This window comes from Colias eurytheme, chromosome 10, assembly GCF_061535395.1.
Source record: "Colias eurytheme isolate Ceu_HAF_F1 chromosome 10, ilColEury1 Martin Lab GWU primary, whole genome shotgun sequence".
NCBI classification, from domain to species: Eukaryota; Metazoa; Arthropoda; class Insecta; order Lepidoptera; family Pieridae; genus Colias; species Colias eurytheme.
Window position 1 is genome coordinate 3,502,235 of NC_142989.1, and position 18,563 is coordinate 3,520,797.

Below are 18,563 nucleotides of genomic sequence, written 5' to 3' on the forward strand. Positions count from 1 at the left end.
CGTATGGTGAAAGTGTATTATATAAGTATTTCTACCGCAAATCATACAAGTGCCCTACCATCTGGAGCATTTGATTATGTACGAGAAATTAAACATTACGCGATTAAGGAAGTATTGCTCTCATTGGTAAGTAATTGATTAATATTTAAACTTAACAGGATTTTTTACATGACTATTCACGACTTTTATGAAATTTGTTATCATTTATCCGACTAGGCTCTCATAAATAACGTAAAGATAAGAAATAAATTAAATTAAGTAAATATTTTGTCATATTTAACAATAAATAATTACAAAATGTTTATCATTTATCTCTTTTTGTCGCTTTTAGGGGCAAACGTACATTCATATAACTTGAAATAACGTTTTCGGTTTTTTCAAGACATACACCACAAAATTATAACTGTATCTTGAGAACTCAAAGAATTTCGCAATCTTCAAGTTCCATCGATTTCGACTGCATTGCCAGTCAGTACAATACTATTTTATATAACTAGCTGACCCGGTGACCTTTGTGACCATGAATTTCTTTATTTAATTTTCTACGGCAATTATTCAGATTTTTTTCATATTTATTCTGCTGTAGTATGAGATGTACTATTGGCCTCAAGTTAGAACAAGCATTTTATAAAACAACTAGCGGTCCGTCCCGGCTTCGCCCGTGGTACATATGAAAAATAGATGTTGGCCGATTCTCAGACTTACCCGATATGCACAGAAAATTTCATGAGAATCGGTCCACCCGTTTCGGAGGAGTATGCAGACTAACATTGTGACACGAGAATTTTATATATAAGATAAGATAATATTACAATTTTTAATTATGAAATAAAATATTTGAATTGGACACATTAGCTTGGAAGAGATAAATTATTGTCTTAATAATATGCTCCTACCTTATCCTGCTATTAGGAGGTAAATTCAACAATAGACCAAAAAATCTCAATCTCGTGTTTCTAGTCCAAAATAAACAGACCTCGAAAACTCTCCTGTCAGAGTTATAAATTTGGAATTAGGCGAATTACGCTTGTTAAAAAATATGAGAATAGATACACATAAGGAAAAAGAGCTTAGAACTAAACATACTTATATTTAAAGTGTTTATTAATAAATACGCAGTGAGTCAATGGAGCGGACAGGACGGCACTGTTCTCGGAACTGCTTTGTTGCATATCATTCTCATGGCCCAATAAGACATATTCGGACTTTCGCACTTGCGTAGAAACACGCTAGTAATTTTAATTAATAAGGGTCGTTTTGAAAAATATTTAAATTTCAGGTTTTTATAGTGTAAACTGTAAGTAATTTGAGGTATTTTTTGATAAAGACTCTATTTGACTTATAAATATTTTATTCCTACGACTACAATATTTTGTACGAACTACTGAATTGAACTTGAAATACGGTCAAAAGAATCATTCGTATGTGCATTAAAATATTATTTAAAACTAGACAAACAGCTGTTTTTCTCCTTTGCTACATTCAAAACCAGTAACATCGGTTCATTTAACAATTACCAAATTATTTTCATAAACTAATAAAATATGACGCATTTGAAGAACATCTATAACTTAATGGAACTGAACGTCCTATAACACCTGAACCACAACCAAGCGTTTATTTTATAAATTTTAAAGCGTTTATAAACGCCAGTACACAACCGCGTCATAGCAACGTGTCGCCGAGTATACTTGTGGGTCGCCAACAGCAGGTAATGATACAAAACGATCCACGGTTAAACATCGTGTTAATGCACACTACGATACGGATACGACACGACTATTATTTTGGGAAGTAATTTTGGTTGTTGATCTCGGACTTCAAGTCTGCTGTCATCAAAAGTGATATTAAAAGTTTAAACTATAGATACTAAATAGATAAAAGGAAATTGTGTGATCAATATTTTTAATAATTATTATTCTTATCCACTATCCTTACTTTCTCTCCTCAACTTAGCCTTCAAGATCGTAATAGAATATCGTGTCGGTGACGGAAGGTAGTAAATACGCTTCAGATCAGAACGACACAAATGCCGAGATCGCAGACGTGTTTAATAAATATACGCGTTGATAACTTGCCTTACCGCTTGCTGATCGGATTTAAATAATATTTTTATTCTTTCTAATGTAAATATGCAACTTGTTTGAATGTTTTTGCTAAATCGCGGAATGAAAAAGTATACATTTGGCTCACCGTTAGGAAATTATCATTAAAATCGTTTATTTTAATTTCCACTGTTATAAATCACATAACTTACAAATTATAGTGACAAATATGTGTATTAGACATAATTATAAACACATAAAACTACTCATAATGTTTTGAATGGAAGATAATCCGATGCCTGCGGCGTGTCTACAATCTACATTTACAAATAAGGATAATTTGTTTATTATTGATGCAAAAAAATGTTAATGAATTTATACCTTATGAATAAGTTACAACGTATATTTGATAGAATCTGTAGAGGACTATAAGGACGAAAAGACAGAAAGAATATCAGGACTCCTAATATTATAGGCGCGAAAGTTTGTAAGAAAGTCTGTCTGGATTACTCATTCACGCCAAAACAGCTGTTGGGATCTGTATGAAATTTGGTACAGATATAGATTATTATCTAGATTAGCACATAGGCTTCTGTTTACCCGGGTACCGTGGGAAGCCGTGGGTTACTATTAGTAAAATATAATATGAGAATAAGTGTTAATGCTATAAACCTCATGTCTACACCTTCTATTAACTAAGGCACGCTCCGTTGATTGATTTGATACGCCGATGACCTTTGTATTCTTGACAATACGTTGATATGACATCACATCTCAATAATAATCAACCTTAATAGATTTTATGCAAATCATTGCTAACCAGTTTAAGGTAGTCTTTGTATTGTATTAGATTTACGACACATTGCTGATGGCATTGTATACTATGTTAGTACATGTTAAACGGCTATTCTTACCGTGATTATGTGAAGTTTAAATTTAAACCAAAGATTACTAAATAGTTTACCACCCTAAACCCTGTGATGAAGAAGATGATGATATTAATATTGAATCGATTGAAAACATTATACTTACCAAAAAGTACATAAGACGGACCAAAGCAGTATTCGTTTGCAAATTTGAATAAAACTGAAGAACTTTACATAGAGCAAATGTATATAGCCCCATCCAGAAATCAAACCATAAATTTTTTATTCGTAAAAATATCAAATGCAAGACCATCTATTCTCATGAAACAATCAATAAATTTTATTTTCAAGACTCGGATGAAAACATTATGTGTATATTTATTCTACGTGACCTTATTGATGCCGTGAAATTTAATCCAGCGTTTCCTTATAGTATAATTGCTTTTAACTCAGACTTTTAAAGTTTATTTCTTTTACAGTGAGCGTTATTTCGGCTAACCATGTTCTCTTTCTGCTTGAAAATATCGTATAAAATCGAATACAAATTTTGTTAAAATCTTTAAATATTAAATAACAATAAGAATTGAGCGTAATCGTGTTTACTTTATATTTTTTTTTATTAAATTACGAAATAGGTAGGTAACTAATTTAAATTGAACTCAAATAAAATGTTGTGAGATGGCCAAAAGAAATGGTAATAGCACAGACTAATTTATAGTACTTTAAATTATTATGAAAGGCATTATGCAATGGCACTTAAAAGTTTGACGCAAAATGTACTACATACAATTAATCGATAAATGCAAACGTGGGAGGATCGGACGGACAATTCTCAATCAGCCAGCAATTACCCATATTAAAAGTACCAATACCGATGAGTGGGCACCAAGGTTACTCCTTGTTTGGAAATATGTGTCTCACTCCACATAACGATTTAATGCTCCTTTGTTTGCAACTGTCTGGGAGCCATAAGTAACTTTTTTAAATCGCCAATGAGTAACTCTTTTCAAGGAACTTCTTCTGAATTTTGCATGTTCTAAAAAAGTAAAATATGTACATCATCACTACATAGTAGGTATAAAACAAAGTCGCATTTGCTGTCCCTAGTTCCCTATGTATGTTTAAATCTTTATAATTACGCATCGGATTTTGTTGCGGTTTTTTTAATATTGTACTGATTCACGAGGAAGGTTTTAATCATGTTTTAATATTTATAATTTATTAGGTTTTAGACAAAGCGGGCGAAGTCGCAGGTTTAAAGCTAGTAGTCAATAAATAGTTACTAGTTTTCAGTTATTTTGTAAATGCAATATTATTAAGGAATGCATTTGAATATAATTAGAGACAAATAAAACATAATATTATGGGCAGTACCTAGATATTAGATAGGTCACGCATATTTTTTTATGAAATTAATAAATTATGCATGTATTATTGTTATTATTTTATGAATTCAGGGCGATTAAAGTACAAAATAATATCCTGTTAAATATGCGAATGTTTCTATGTTTGGATATTACTAACTAAATCGTGTAGCGATTATTTTCTATTGATGAACTTTTCTTTAATTTTAGGATTCGTAATAATTTTGCATTTGCAATTAGGTATAGGTACAGAGTTAGGTACTTATTTAGTATTTATTTATTTACTATTTATTCGACTATTTAACATTAAAAAGTATCTATATCATAATATATTTTACGATTATGATAATATAGAGTAGACGCAAAGTACTTTGTTAAGAAATATACATAATAGAAAAAAGGGAAGAATAATACCCGATACAGCGACTTAATTGTTTCCTTTGTTAATATATTGCTTTATGCAAAAATTAATCTTCTTTTTTGTAAAATTATTGTCATACATACTTTTTGTCATACCTTTACATCTATTACAATTTACACGCAATACAAATTAATATTAAAGTCGTATATAATGCCATTTATAATAATATGTTTATTTTTTGTACCATGTACTTGCATTGTACTTTTTTTTTTACGTAATAATGACAAAGAATGCGTCCTTGTAGCCCAGAGTTGGACAAAAAGTCGGTCTTATAAAGATGATCCTCTACTAGTCGTAGCTACCAAGCCTATTCACTGTCCAGATACCTTGATTATATATCAGTAGAATAGCCAGAATACAGAATGAATGTAAATTAATTGTTTTGATGTAGGTAATTTTAAAACCTGAACGTAGTATTCTGCTCCTATTTGCTTAGATGTTATAAAGGCAAAAAGTTCTAGATACTCAATTTTTTTCTCTTCAACTGCAATATATTCATTCATTGTATACTCAAGACTGTATATGTATACTTTATTTTTTATTTTATAAGTTTATGTAAACTTATAAAATAAAGAGACCACGACCACTGCTAGAACTTAATAATATAACAAAAAGATTGCGTTGGGAGGCCTATGTCCTGTAGTGGATGTCCTGAAAGGCTGGAACGAACGAACGAACGATGGTTAATAACTTAAGAATACTGAATAAACAAAAATGATTTTAAGCCTCTACGAATACAGTAATGTACTACCGATATAAAATATTTAATTTACAACAGCCTTGTTATAGCCATACATAACTTATCTATTGTATCTGATCAACACCGTCGATAATCAAACTGTAGCAAATAGCATAAAACTGGAATATTTAATCACACATTACGTGATGACATCAGTGACAAGTAATATGATCTACAATGACAAAGAAACAATTACATTGACACATAATGTGTTGTATTAAGCTACTAGCTGTTGCCCGCGACTTCGTCCGCGATTCGGTCGTTTTTCGTCATTCGTCGTTTAAAAAAAATACGTGACACTTTATTTTTGAATGTTCTTAATTGTCTCTTATAAAATTTAACTACATTAAAATTGAATACTCTGATAAGAAAATCTTAAAATCATCGAAAATCATAGACATCGAATATCTGAGGAAAACATGAATGAATGTGATTTAAATTCTACATTTCTTAGTAATTAAAATAATAATCTAAATTAAATGTAGATTAACAGTTTGAGCGCACCATTATAGAATATGTACCTAAGTAATAAATTACGTTAGTTTACATAGTAACTTTACTAAAAACACGATGACTTTCTTTCGCGCTCGGTACCACAAACTAAACATGTTTGTGGTACGTGGCCCGCGTCACTTTACCCCCCACGAGTTCCCCTCCGTTGCTATGCGAAAATACATTCGTCGCCCTACTGTAGGAAAAATTGTAATACTGCGGCCTGGGCGTTATAACACGCTCAGGGAATTCCTGAGTGCTGATAGACTTCCGTCTATCGGCATTTATACCAATTTTATATTAATATCACCATCTTGAGGAAAAGCTTCTAATGTCGATTTAAAACGCATATATACGGATTAACCTGATGAATTAACATGTTCTAAAATTGTGAAATGAGTTCAGTTTTAAATTCGAGAAATATTGATTTCTTGTATTCGATTATTCGTCGTAGTCGAATACAAAATATATTTAAAGAAACTTAGGTTGGCCTTCAGGCAAAAGGGATCCTATCAAATGATAAACTTGACCTTGTATCTTAAAAGTAAGAATGAAAGGAGCATCTGATAATTGTTGAGCACCAAAGGATCATTTAAAACACAATACTATAAGAGCTAATATTGTCTAAGAACTGTTTAGATTGCACATGTTCCTCTAAAACTTAAAAGTAGTGATTTCAAAGGTTCCGGCGTATCTTCAAACGAAAGCCGACTCCTTACTCCACTTTAAAGCATTACAAAAATAACATACTACGTTAATATCGCCTATACAGAAGATGATCTGTAATCAATTGTGAGGTTATAAGCAAACCCACTTTTATATTATTTTGTCGGACCACACCACCGAATTTGTAGATTGATCTTCTATGTTTACCTCTAAGTCATTAAGACTATGTCGAAATCTGTCTGCAATAAGACGGGCCTCTCGCTATTCGTCCGTTTAAAGAGACCAATAGTTTCAATTCTTAATCTTTCATTAAACAAACTTATTAATCGTTCTTGTCTCAAATAATGGTAATATTCGCGTCCCTACTCTAGTCATTGCTTATGCTCATGTTCATCTTCGAGAGATCGAATAATATTATGGTGCACCCTATTATTTGTCAAACGGTCTTCATATTGAGTAAAAGTTTCAGAATTCTCGAGATAAAATATGACGATCGTGATCAGCTGTGAGACGTAATTCCCTCTCAGTGAGGGTTTCGGTCTTACGGGATAGTACAATATGCCATTTGCGATCAGCTGTGAGACGTTATATATACCCTCAGTGAAGGTTTCGGTCTCACAGGATAGTACATGCCGTTCGCGGTCAGCTGTGAGCCGCAATTCTCGTTGTGAAGCGGTTTCAGGTTCGGCATAACACATGTTGTTTTCGGTCAATAGTAAGCCTCTATAAGTATCTCTAACGATCCTTGAGAACTCTTATTTCTCATTTTCTTAACTTTGCTCGAATTTCGATATATAAAGATTTTTTAGGTGGCACTGATGCGGGTGAATAAAAATTAAAACGGACTCAGAGTGTTATAATCTCAATCATCATCATCAATACATATAATAAAATTGTGGAAAAGTGATGTCTGTACAATTAAAATATGTAGAAAAAAATTAGCAGGTGTTATTATTATCGAGAAATCGAGAGAAATCATTTTTTTCTCTTAAAAGCTCCCCCCCTCCCACTTCCCGAACTCCGATTGACCGTAATTTATTTTTCCTTACATTTTTATCATATCCTTTTCTAATGGGTTTCATCCTACTGCGATTTTTTTTTGTTTCAAAAATTATCTACCCTGGTGTATAGGTAAATTTTCCACATAAAATGTCCTTTAAATTATGTCGTATTATATTTTTAACCCCCGACGCAAAAAGACTGGTGTTATGTGTTTGACCGCTATGTATTTCTGTGTGTGTGTGTGTGTCTGTCTATGGCACCGTAGCTGGCTAACAGGTAAACCGAATTAGATGCGGTTTTTTTTGTTAGGCAGAATATTTTCCGACGCTGGTTCTTAGATAAAGTGTATCAAAATTGGTTCATCCACTTATTATACCTACATAGGGGTAAAAGTGGGAATGAAAAAAATGAAAGTTATAATTTATTTTTAAAGATCGTCGGGAAGTTTATGAAATTATTTATTCCTTTTTCTATACACTTTTCTTCGTCTAAACGGTTTAGTTACGTGCTCTCTCTCTCTTCAGCCTTTAGTTACGTGCGTGAGACAGGAAAGATCTAATTTGGATTTGTTTCTGGATTTGATAAAAACTGAGTATCGATTAAGCTGATCAGTGGCTACTGGCCACACCATAGATTATTAAAAACATTCGTTTAAGAAAGGAAGGAAATAGAATTTGCTCCTCTCCCCCCCCATGGTTCCTAAAAAATAATATGACATAATTTAAAAGAAATTTTACGTAGAATTAGTTAGGCATTTCTTTTTTGATTTTCGATATTATATACTAATCATAATTTTTAATTACAATATGTAGTAACTATTTGGTATAGGTTAGGCATTTCATTTCTTGATTTTCTTTAATAATTTGGTACGTAAGTTTTTTAGCTCAGTTTAGTAAGAAATTTTAATAACAATTCTTTTAATTATTTATGGTAGTACAACAGTACAGTATGGTTGTACGTATTTACTCAATAATTGTATGTTAAGTAGTAATTCAGCATGGGCGTAGCCACGGTGGGGCTGGGTGGGGCGCTTACCCTGGCTTTGATCTGGTAGGTACTAATTGTGAAGGGGAGTGGGCGTGGGCGTGGGATTGGGACTGAACGTGGCATATGGCGTGGGAGTGCGAGTGGGCGCGGGAGTGGGAGCATGAAAATAAAAATGATTTTTTATTGTTGCCCCACCCTGAGCCCATGGTCATAGGTCCCATAGTCACTATTCCACGCGAACGAAGTCGCGGGGACAGCTAGTAGACAAATATAATCAGAAAGCTTTGAACTCCTAAGCTCAACCATAAAAGATAGACATTTATGATGTCGGGAGATATTTTTTATATAATATGGAGAACATTTCTTTCATACTTGATTTCTGTGTAGCTTTAACCATTAAGATACACGCATTAAGAACGCACACGCGACGAAAGCTTAAAAATGGAGTTGCTGCTCTGCTCACGAATATGAAAAATAATTGTACCAAGTTTCGTTTAAATCCGTCGAGTAGTTTTTGTTTCTATAACGGTTATACAGACAGACAGACGGACAAACATTTTTGACGTCGATGTCGATCTCTAATCACCTCGTGATAGTTATTTAGGAAATATATTTCATGTGCAGAATTGACCTCTACAGATTTAATATAAGTAGGTATACATATATTTAGATTCCAATTTCCATGTAACGTTAAATCTATACAAATATTATAAAGAGGAAAGGTTTGATTTTTTGTTTGTTTGTTTGTTTGTATGAATTGAATAGGCTCCGAAACTACTTGGCAGATTTGAAAAATTCTTTCACTGTTGGAAAGCTACATCATTTCTGAGTGACATAGGCTAGGTTTTATCCCGGAAATCCCACGGGAACGGGAACTATGCGGGTTTTTTTTTTGAAAACGCGGGCGAAGCCGCAGGCGGAAAGCTAGTTCGACTATATAATAACTAACAGACAACGCAGGTTACTCTCGTTTCCGTAAGTTGAGGCGGCTACATATTCGGTCCTAATAACATGACTTTTTGTGAACGAAACGACAGCGCGGTTTAATTCGATGGCAACACCATCAGAAAAAAGGAAATATTTTTAACTTTGAAAAAATATTATGATTTACACTATTAATACTATTTTAACATTAACACAAAATATAAGACTGTGAGTGTGTAAAAATAAATCCAGCTAGTTTCACATCACACTTATGTTTATAATTAGGTATACGACATGAAAATATATTAATTACCAAGCAATAATCATACAGATAAATACTGAACAAAAGTATTAACAGTCAAAGTATATTTTTACTAACAACATGTAAATGACGAAGGAATAATAATTATCAACGAATTAACCTTTTTGTATTAGAGTCCCGCCTCGTGATCGAATTATTAAAACACGAAGATTTTTAAAAATGTAACCAATGAACACAATCAATATTAGATTAACTGTAATGGTGTCTAGTTTGACTTAAAATAATATACATCTACCCTCACTTTTAAAAATGTAGTATATTCACACGAATTATATAAGCGCACCTTATAGGGAAGGGAAGATTTATTATGGGTTAAAGAGTTAAATAAATAAATAACATAATTATATTTAAATTATTAATTTTTAACATTGTGTTCAGTAGTGTTAACATGTAAATTGATTTGATTTTTACGAAATCTCATAGATGGCGCTGAATCAAAAGATCATGGGCATTTTTGTATGAGAGCTGGGCGTAAAACCAACAGAAATAAAATGTGTTGTAATTTACTTTATTGTACTTCTAAATACCCCCTAAATACTTGTTAACCCCAATATCGACCGGGTATCACTGCAAAAAAGTCCCAAAGATTGGTTAAATAAAACACACATATTTGTAATAAAATAATAAATATTGATACCTTTTATTTAAATATCAATGGTTATCATCAACTATAACATCTAATAAATGTTCTGCGGGTGCAATGAAAGGCTCGTGCCGTCCTAACCCCAAAAACCACAAAACTGAAACTATGTGGGCACAACTTCCTACTGTTCTTCTGCCTGTTAAGCAAGTACAGTAATGCTCAACTATCGCATTTCTACCGATTTGGTCTCTATCGATCAAAATGTAAGTGTTATATGTGCGCGATCTGACATGCCGCGACTGTATTTTAATTCGAAGCAACCACACATTAGTTTGCAGAATATTACATCTGTTTAAATCATCTAATGACTCCTCTCTATATAATTCAATTAAATAAACACCATCGCGGAAATGTTCTGCGACATACGATTTTGCCAGTTTTATATGATAAGTTCCCAAAGCGTGAAGCACTATACATTCCTCTGTTAAACGTGGAAAATCATTTAGGAATGGTAGATTTGCTTCCATTCTTACAAAGTCTCGACGTTGTCGATTCAGATTTTTAAGTTCGACGTAATCGAATAAACGATTCGGGTTGTTTATTTTTTCATCAATAATGTTTATTATATCTGAAGCTAGTCGATGGTTTTCAAAAACTGGGCGAAAAGCATTTAAAAGGCTAGCACCAATTTTGAAATCTACAAACATGTGGGGAAGAGCTCTATTAATATATGTTTGTCGCAGCAGTCTAAAACACTGTTTTATTTTGCCATTCATGGCTTCCACTACCCAGCGGCTAATGGTAATCGTTCGCGATTTATTGGCTTGGTCCGTTGTTAATTGGGTTTCGTTTCTGTCTTTTGTGGGTGGTATGTGTACCTCATAACCCCACTCTTCAATACTAGCTAAGCTATCCCTAAAACCCCGATCAACCAAAATAACGTCGTTTTGTTGAAAAATCCAATGCCAAGCACTATTTTCATCACGCATAATGTCTTGCATGATTGTTGCATCAGATGTAGTGGCGGCATACGGACCTAGGACATCCAAAATGTAGCCATCAGTGCTGACAATCATAAAGGGTTTTAGTAAATTCTCATACTTATGCAAGCTGTAAGACAATCTTTGAAACAAAAAATTAGAACTTTTTTCTATATAAATATAAGTACCATCGCAAATAACTATTGCTTTGCTGTTTTCACTGTTACCGAATATGTGTTTTGGTATCAACAAATTCCTCTCTAAGATATTATTCCTTGTGATATGGTCAAACCCTAGATGTAAAGGGGTAAATTCTGCCTCTATACATTCTCTAGCGATTTTCAATTTTCTTTCTAGAGTTCGACGAGACATACCAAACAATGATGCCAATCGTTCATTACTTTCACCTGTGCGAAGTTTTGTTAAATATACTCCAAGTACTGTCCGGGGACGACTTTGATTTGCGAGTGAGGGTGTTTGATTTAAAATAATGTTAAATTGTTCGTAATTAAATCCTACCCAAAAAAACAAGTCTTCGTTGTCTAATTCAGTCATTGAATCAAAATCGAATCTTGTACCACGCGAAGCAGCGTTTTTAAAAATATTACAAATATCTGTAAACTGAGCAGCATTAAAATCGTGATATGTGCGACAGTTGTTAATTAAATCATTCCAGTTATTGCTTTCAAGGTGCTGTCGACACGCTCTAGCTTCTCCAGGTATATACAAATTATGTTCACATAACATGTGTATTTTTATAGACATAGGAATTCGTAACCGTGTTTCGTTATGACAGTTATTAAAAATACAACGATCTGCTCTGTTTGGAGCTCTCATAAAATCATCTACTTCTAAAGTTCGTTCCTGAGGTTGTATAGCTGCATTAGGCTGCACTGCTTCATTGGGATGTACTTCTTCAATCCTTGGAACATCATTAGTTAATCGTTGCCAGCATCTATGACACGTTGAATAGACGTTATTGAATTCAACCTGAAAAATAAAAACACAAATAACTATCGTGATGTAGGTACTTCAAGGTAAAATCACAAATGCAACGGAGATAAAACGACATATGTCGGTATAGTACTTATAATAATAAATATAATTATTTTTATATAAGAAATATTTAAAAATGTAACTATAAGTAAAAAAAATGAATAAACAAAATATAATTAGTCGCTTGCTTTGTCTTTTGCGATATTTTGTTGAGTGAGCCATAACAATACTTTTCACAGAACAAAAGTAACTAAAGATCTTTACGTTTTACACGCAATTATGCTGCTTATTGCTAAAACCTTATACACTTGAATGGCATTAGTAAACATTTTGTTCATTTTGTTTATGGGTCATCTTAGCACTGGATTCGTCATCGGGACAGGTAGCAGATAGGTAAAGAGTTCGAATTGTGCACTGCGGTGTATGTAAATATGATTATATCATAGGTAATGCGTAATACTTACATGTATCACGGCATGTTCTCGTATATATGCTGCCATTTGTGGATCGCGCTGAGGAATATCTTCATGCAAAACATGACGTCTTTGTCGATAAACAGAGCGTCGACACATAACACACTGTCTTTCTTCCATTGTACTTAACAAAAACAGCAGAACACAAGTTGCGAAAAGTTCACTCCGAGTTCATTCCGAGCATGAGTAATGAAAAATATGAATAACGACTGACGCGCATTGCCCGGCCTGCTCGCACCCTTGTTTTTTGGTCGGCGCCTGATTAAGAGAGAAGTTAGAAAGGGATGGAATGTAGTAATTCCGTTAGGTTACCAACCAATAGATTGGTTTCTTTGGCCTAGCTTTGCACAACATCGTGTCGTGTTATCTCCGGTTTTTTTTTGGATTCTATAACAAATACGTTTGAACATCACTGAATATCTCTGCTCACCGATTGTTTGGGTGATTGCCGTCATAGTATAAATTTAAGTAATGGTCATTAGCTTTCACATAAAATATATTTTAAAGCTGTTGGTTTTACGCCCATTTTGACCGTGACTCTTTGTCTTTATAGTACAAAGATTCATTAAACAGTTTCTCTGCCCAAATTACGTAAATGACGTAGTTTTTATAGTGTAAAGCTAGATTATAGCATGGCTTACTCAAAAACAACATTTAAACATGAGTCTTTAGATTGTACGCTGTCGTAGTACACGGAATACGTAAGAAAAGTAAAGGTTCACAGCTCCTCCCCCGGAGGTGATAGCATGATAATATGTTTAAAAAAACCTCACACGACCTGTTAGTAATATTCATGCAAAATTTGAAGTCAATCTATGCAGTACTTTTCGAGATTAGCTCGGACAAACATACAGACAAACAGACAAACAGACAAACAGACAAACAGACAAAAATTCTAAAAACTATATTTTTGGCTTCTATATCGATTATAGATCATGGATTATGTATTCTTTTAAAAAAATATTCAATGTACAGTTTTGACTTTCCTACGATTTTATTATATGTATAGATAGATTAATCATATTTATATCCTATTTCTTTACAACTAGCATTTCCTCCAGCTTTACTTACTTACCTACATTTAAAAGAAATCTATTCTATTCGATCTCTATTCTCTCTATACTACAGTCTATATTTCAGCAAAATTGGGTCTGCAGCTTGAAAGAAAAACAAGAGATCATAATGTTCACTGTTTACATACGATATAATACCTACTTTCTGAGTTATTCGAAACAATCTTCGTGCGAATTAAAGCAATTATCAGTCTATTCTTCTTGCTATTATTCGACTTATCAAGATGAAACATGCACTAGATTTAAGTTATGCTTCCAAATATGGTTCTGAAATCTGGCCAGTCAATTTCGTATAGTTTTTGCGCGCAAATGTAAAAATAGACTGTCTATTTTTAAATATCGTGAACTGAAAACGAATGTAATTATGTATAATGTATATCTATCATAATGAACCAAATATCCTGATCGTGAAGTTGAGAATGATCGTCAATGACACTTATCGATCAAACTACTCATTATTTTTATCAACATCTGATATAATCGGTCATCGGTGTTTGTTCAAACGCAAAGCATTTCAATCTTGTTAATCCCGTCAAAACTTTCGTAGTTTTGTATCCGTCAAAGTGGGTATCATGTTTAGTTTAATTACAAAAAACTTGTTAAGGACCAAGTCACAGACGAGACACGCACTGCGAGCCAAACACAAAAGTAACACGTAGAAAATGGCGGCAGCGGTAACCACCCACGTGTCTATTTGCATGTCCAATGTACAAAGTTGGAAAAAACCACCGCTACCACTTATAGCAATAAGACAATGTAGTTCATTAAGTTTGGTTTACCTCGCCCACGAACGGCACCTTTGGAACTCGGTTTTTATTGTAACTATTAAATATCTCAATCTCGAAGCGCCTCAAGGCTATATGACATTTAACTTCAAACCACTGTACAGTTGAAAAATGATGTAATACGTTTTGTTGAACTGGTTTTAGGAGACAAAGAGTGAGTGTTAATATTATGATATCCGATTTACATATTTCATGGTAATTGTTTCTCATATTTGTTTAAAAAAGAGTTCAACTAATAATGACGTTTGAACCAGCTTATCCAGTTAATTTGTCGTTTTATATATTATATTCTATAAATTTCATAAAGGCATCTTTTAAAGAAACACAATATACTATTATTTGCTTTTTAAAATTAAAAATCTCAGCCCAAAAATTGCATTGACAGTTCAAATATACCTATCAGCTATAAATATCTCAATTTCCATAAGCTATTCATATAATGTAACTATATAATCCTGCGTGTTTTATGGTTCGTCATAATTTAATACAAATCCTGTAGCTTAATTATTTTAAAACAGCATCGATACACGCGTAACTAATTTCGATACCAAAGTTCATACACCTTCTGGTTGCCCATTAACGAATGTCCGTTAGTCATCTGTTTATTTTGACGTATAAACGCCGGCATGTCCAAATGTTTTGCCTACAATTAACATTTGAAATCGAACACATTAAAAGTGCTAAGAATCGGTGGAACTATAGTTATTAGAGATATAAAGTCACTGCTTTTCTTTCTGTCTTGCGGATATTACATTATATGATGAGAAGGTTAGTTCTATTTCTGTATTGTTTCGCACTTGCGGGTAGATTGTCCTTAGCGACAATTAAAGGAAATTGGTTACCTAATTGAAATGTTATGCTATTAAGGAAAATGAAGTATGAAATCTAAGAATATTAAGTACTTCTGCTTCATTATAATTTTTATTCATAATCTTGGGAAATTGTATAGGTCCATTTGGTTATCTGGATCCGGAAGCCTATTTATATGATTGATTGAATTAAGGATGTGTGATATTTTAAATATCATATTTAATAACTGTTTTTCTTACGATAACTTAAGGAAAATGCACGTGTATGTGAGTATGTCGTCACGTCATCTGATTATATAACAAAAATAATGAAATAAGGATTCAATTCCACGCGTGTGAAATGAAAGGTAACATTCCTGGTAACGTTGCAGTTGGCTTTTATATTGTTAAACTACAAGGTAATGAGTTTAACGTTTAAATATTAATTATCGAATGAAATACCAAAAGTTATTTTTATAATATTTAAGAACCTATTAATTCTTCGGATCATTATTCATTGCGCTGTTCTGAAAGCTCGATAAGTGCTAAAAGCCGTTAAATGGTTATTGCAAGAATATAAGATTTTTGCATTGAGGTTAATATAAATATCGGATTAAATACACATTTTATATTTATTGTTTTAACTCATTACCGAGTTCATCGCTCAGCTCAGCCTTCACGGAAACATCCGTGTAGGAAAATATGACAATATAGCTATTATTTGAAAACCACCGTAATCGTTATCTTCCTGGTATCATAATAGGATCTATAAATATTAAGATTGCATCATTACATATTTTCGTAAAGAACATGATGTTAACGAAATTCAATAAAAAACAAATTAAACTGCTCATAAACAGCGATTAAAATTTATGAAGGCTCACGTAGTACAATTACAATATATTGAAAACATCATGAATATTGCAGTGGGATAGGGTAAATAATGATGCATTTATAAATGTATTATTTACACAATATACCTCTGAATTTTGTATTATCGTCACATCAAATAAATACAATCGTAACTTTGTCGAATGGACAATGAATTATGAACCTTTTTTTTTTTTTTTTTTTTTTAAGTGGGGAAATCTTGCATAGATACCCACGGCCTCCGGGGAAGGGGCCGTGGGTTATGTCGGATTCCTACCGACCAAAACCCCACTGTGTTCCGTCAAGCCGCATCAACGACGGGGCCACGGGTATTGTAGAATTCTTCCGTGACCCCGTCAGCGGCTGCCCGTCGCCGGGCCAAAACAAATTGTGAGCCAACCAGCTCTAACCTCATGGGGCGGCGTGAGCGGAACACGTCTCACGCCACCACATCTCTCCGGACGATGGACTAAATCCCCGCTCCATCGCCCGGCTCCCCTCCTTTGCGCAGAGGCAATATCGTAACCAATGAGGTTAATCCGAGGTGCGATTATTGCTAGTTGAATGAATTATGAACCTGCGGTTGCTATGAATTAATTTCAATAAGAAGTAATACGTTAATAGTTATTATGCTATTTATGAGCATACCAGTTCCATGTAATATATTGTTTTCATCGATGTGGATGTGTATTATTAGCGTGTCGAGTGATAAATATTTCACTTGGAGTACCTACTCTTTCTTTCATTGTAAGAGAAACACTTATTCTAGTATGCGATACTAATTATTGTGTATAGAGCATTGAGGTATTATTACTACGTATAGAGAGGACACAACGAACAAAATCTGTGCGACAATCGCGGCGCCGGCGCTGAGGGGCGCGCGTGGGGCGGCTAGTTACTCATGGATATAAGCGATGTTTGAGACGCTTGGCTCTAACTCGTGTAACAAATAGTGTAGTAGCGATGCCCTCTCTAGTACGTAGTACATAGTAACTCAATGGTATAGAGTGACGTGGAATGAAGGTATTTTTTTTATAATTTTGCCTGTACCTGAAAAGATATACAAGTATTAAAAATGGAAAAATACATTCCATTATTTTATGATAGTTTATGTTATTACGGAAATCACGTGAAGTCAGAAGGTTGTTTACAAAACAAGTAAAAATAAAAAATTTAAATAGGGTTAACCAAATTTTAATTTAGCTATGACAACTGAGCCTTTATTATCAAAACAACAATAAAAATAATGGATAGTTTTTCTACACATTATTTTAATGAGCCTTTTAAGGTCAAAAGACATATTTTGTCGACGTATGCTATTTATACGGAAATAAATAATTGTATTACGTCAACATTGTAGTTTTGAAGGTAAAATGATATACAAAATACTTACTTAATTGTCAAAATCTCCGCTCATCTGTACGAATTAAGCTCGTAAGTATACGAAATAAGAATTAAGAAAATGCCACTACTTGACCATTATTATTGTGATTCGAAAATATGATATTATGAACACTTGGAAAGAAGGTTTATTGATATTATTTTTTTGTTCAAAATATAAGTTCTTACATATTATAATGTCCGGAGTTTACGATGTTTGAAACTTGAACTTTGATAATTTTAAAATTACGAAAAAAACTTTTGCACTCAGTGATCACGAACAAATCCAACAGTAGTTTTTTTTTAGCGATGTGCTAATTATAATCATAAGTTATTACAAAACGAAACATTATTTATTAATTTATTTCAACGTTTCTATGAATCACAATCATACAAAATACACAAAAAAAGACGTGTGGCACTCGGGGACTGCCGCGGTAAAGCTTATTGCATGCTATGCCTTCAAGCCACACCTCCGAGCCCGTCGGAGTGGGGAGCGTGAGGTTTTTTCGTTACGGAATTTCTGGATTCCGTCCCCGCGCTCAAGGCCCGCGATAGAAGCTATGCAATAGCTTAAAAAAAAGTTTTAAAAGTTTTACAAAATTCGCTATGATATTTAGTAAAATATTTATTAAGCCTATTTATAATTTAGAAGGACTTTCCATGAAACATGTTTGTTGTGTAATTATTTCTATCAAACATTTTCAACTACAGTAGGTACTAGGAATTAGATCAATAAAAAAAAACTACATGCAACATCGTATGTAAGTAAAAGCGAGCCTTATAGGGTGTTTTTTATCGTAAAGC

General features: G+C 33.3%; 2 protein-coding genes and 1 non-coding gene across 3 annotated transcripts in view; 2 read left to right on the top strand and 1 right to left on the bottom strand.

Annotated features, from left to right (window-relative positions):
• LOC149905089 (trypsin 5G1-like) overlaps positions 1-18,563 on the top strand; it is a 109,523-nt gene that overhangs the window by 81,438 nt on the left and 9,522 nt on the right. The gene's annotated exons all lie outside the window — the stretch shown is intronic.
• On the bottom strand, positions 10,271-13,024 carry LOC149905090 (uncharacterized). Its single transcript, XM_090106274.1, has 2 exons — positions 12,852-13,024; positions 10,271-12,381 (listed from the first exon to the last, which is right to left on the bottom strand). The coding sequence occupies exons 1-2, from the start codon at positions 12,978-12,980 to the stop codon at positions 10,480-10,482; spliced, it is 2,031 nt and encodes a 676-aa protein (XP_089962400.1). The 5' UTR covers positions 12,981-13,024; the 3' UTR covers positions 10,271-10,479.
• Positions 16,876-17,020, top strand: LOC149905091 (U4 spliceosomal RNA). The gene has a single exon (XR_016457201.1). It is a non-coding gene; the product is annotated as a U4 spliceosomal RNA (small nuclear RNA).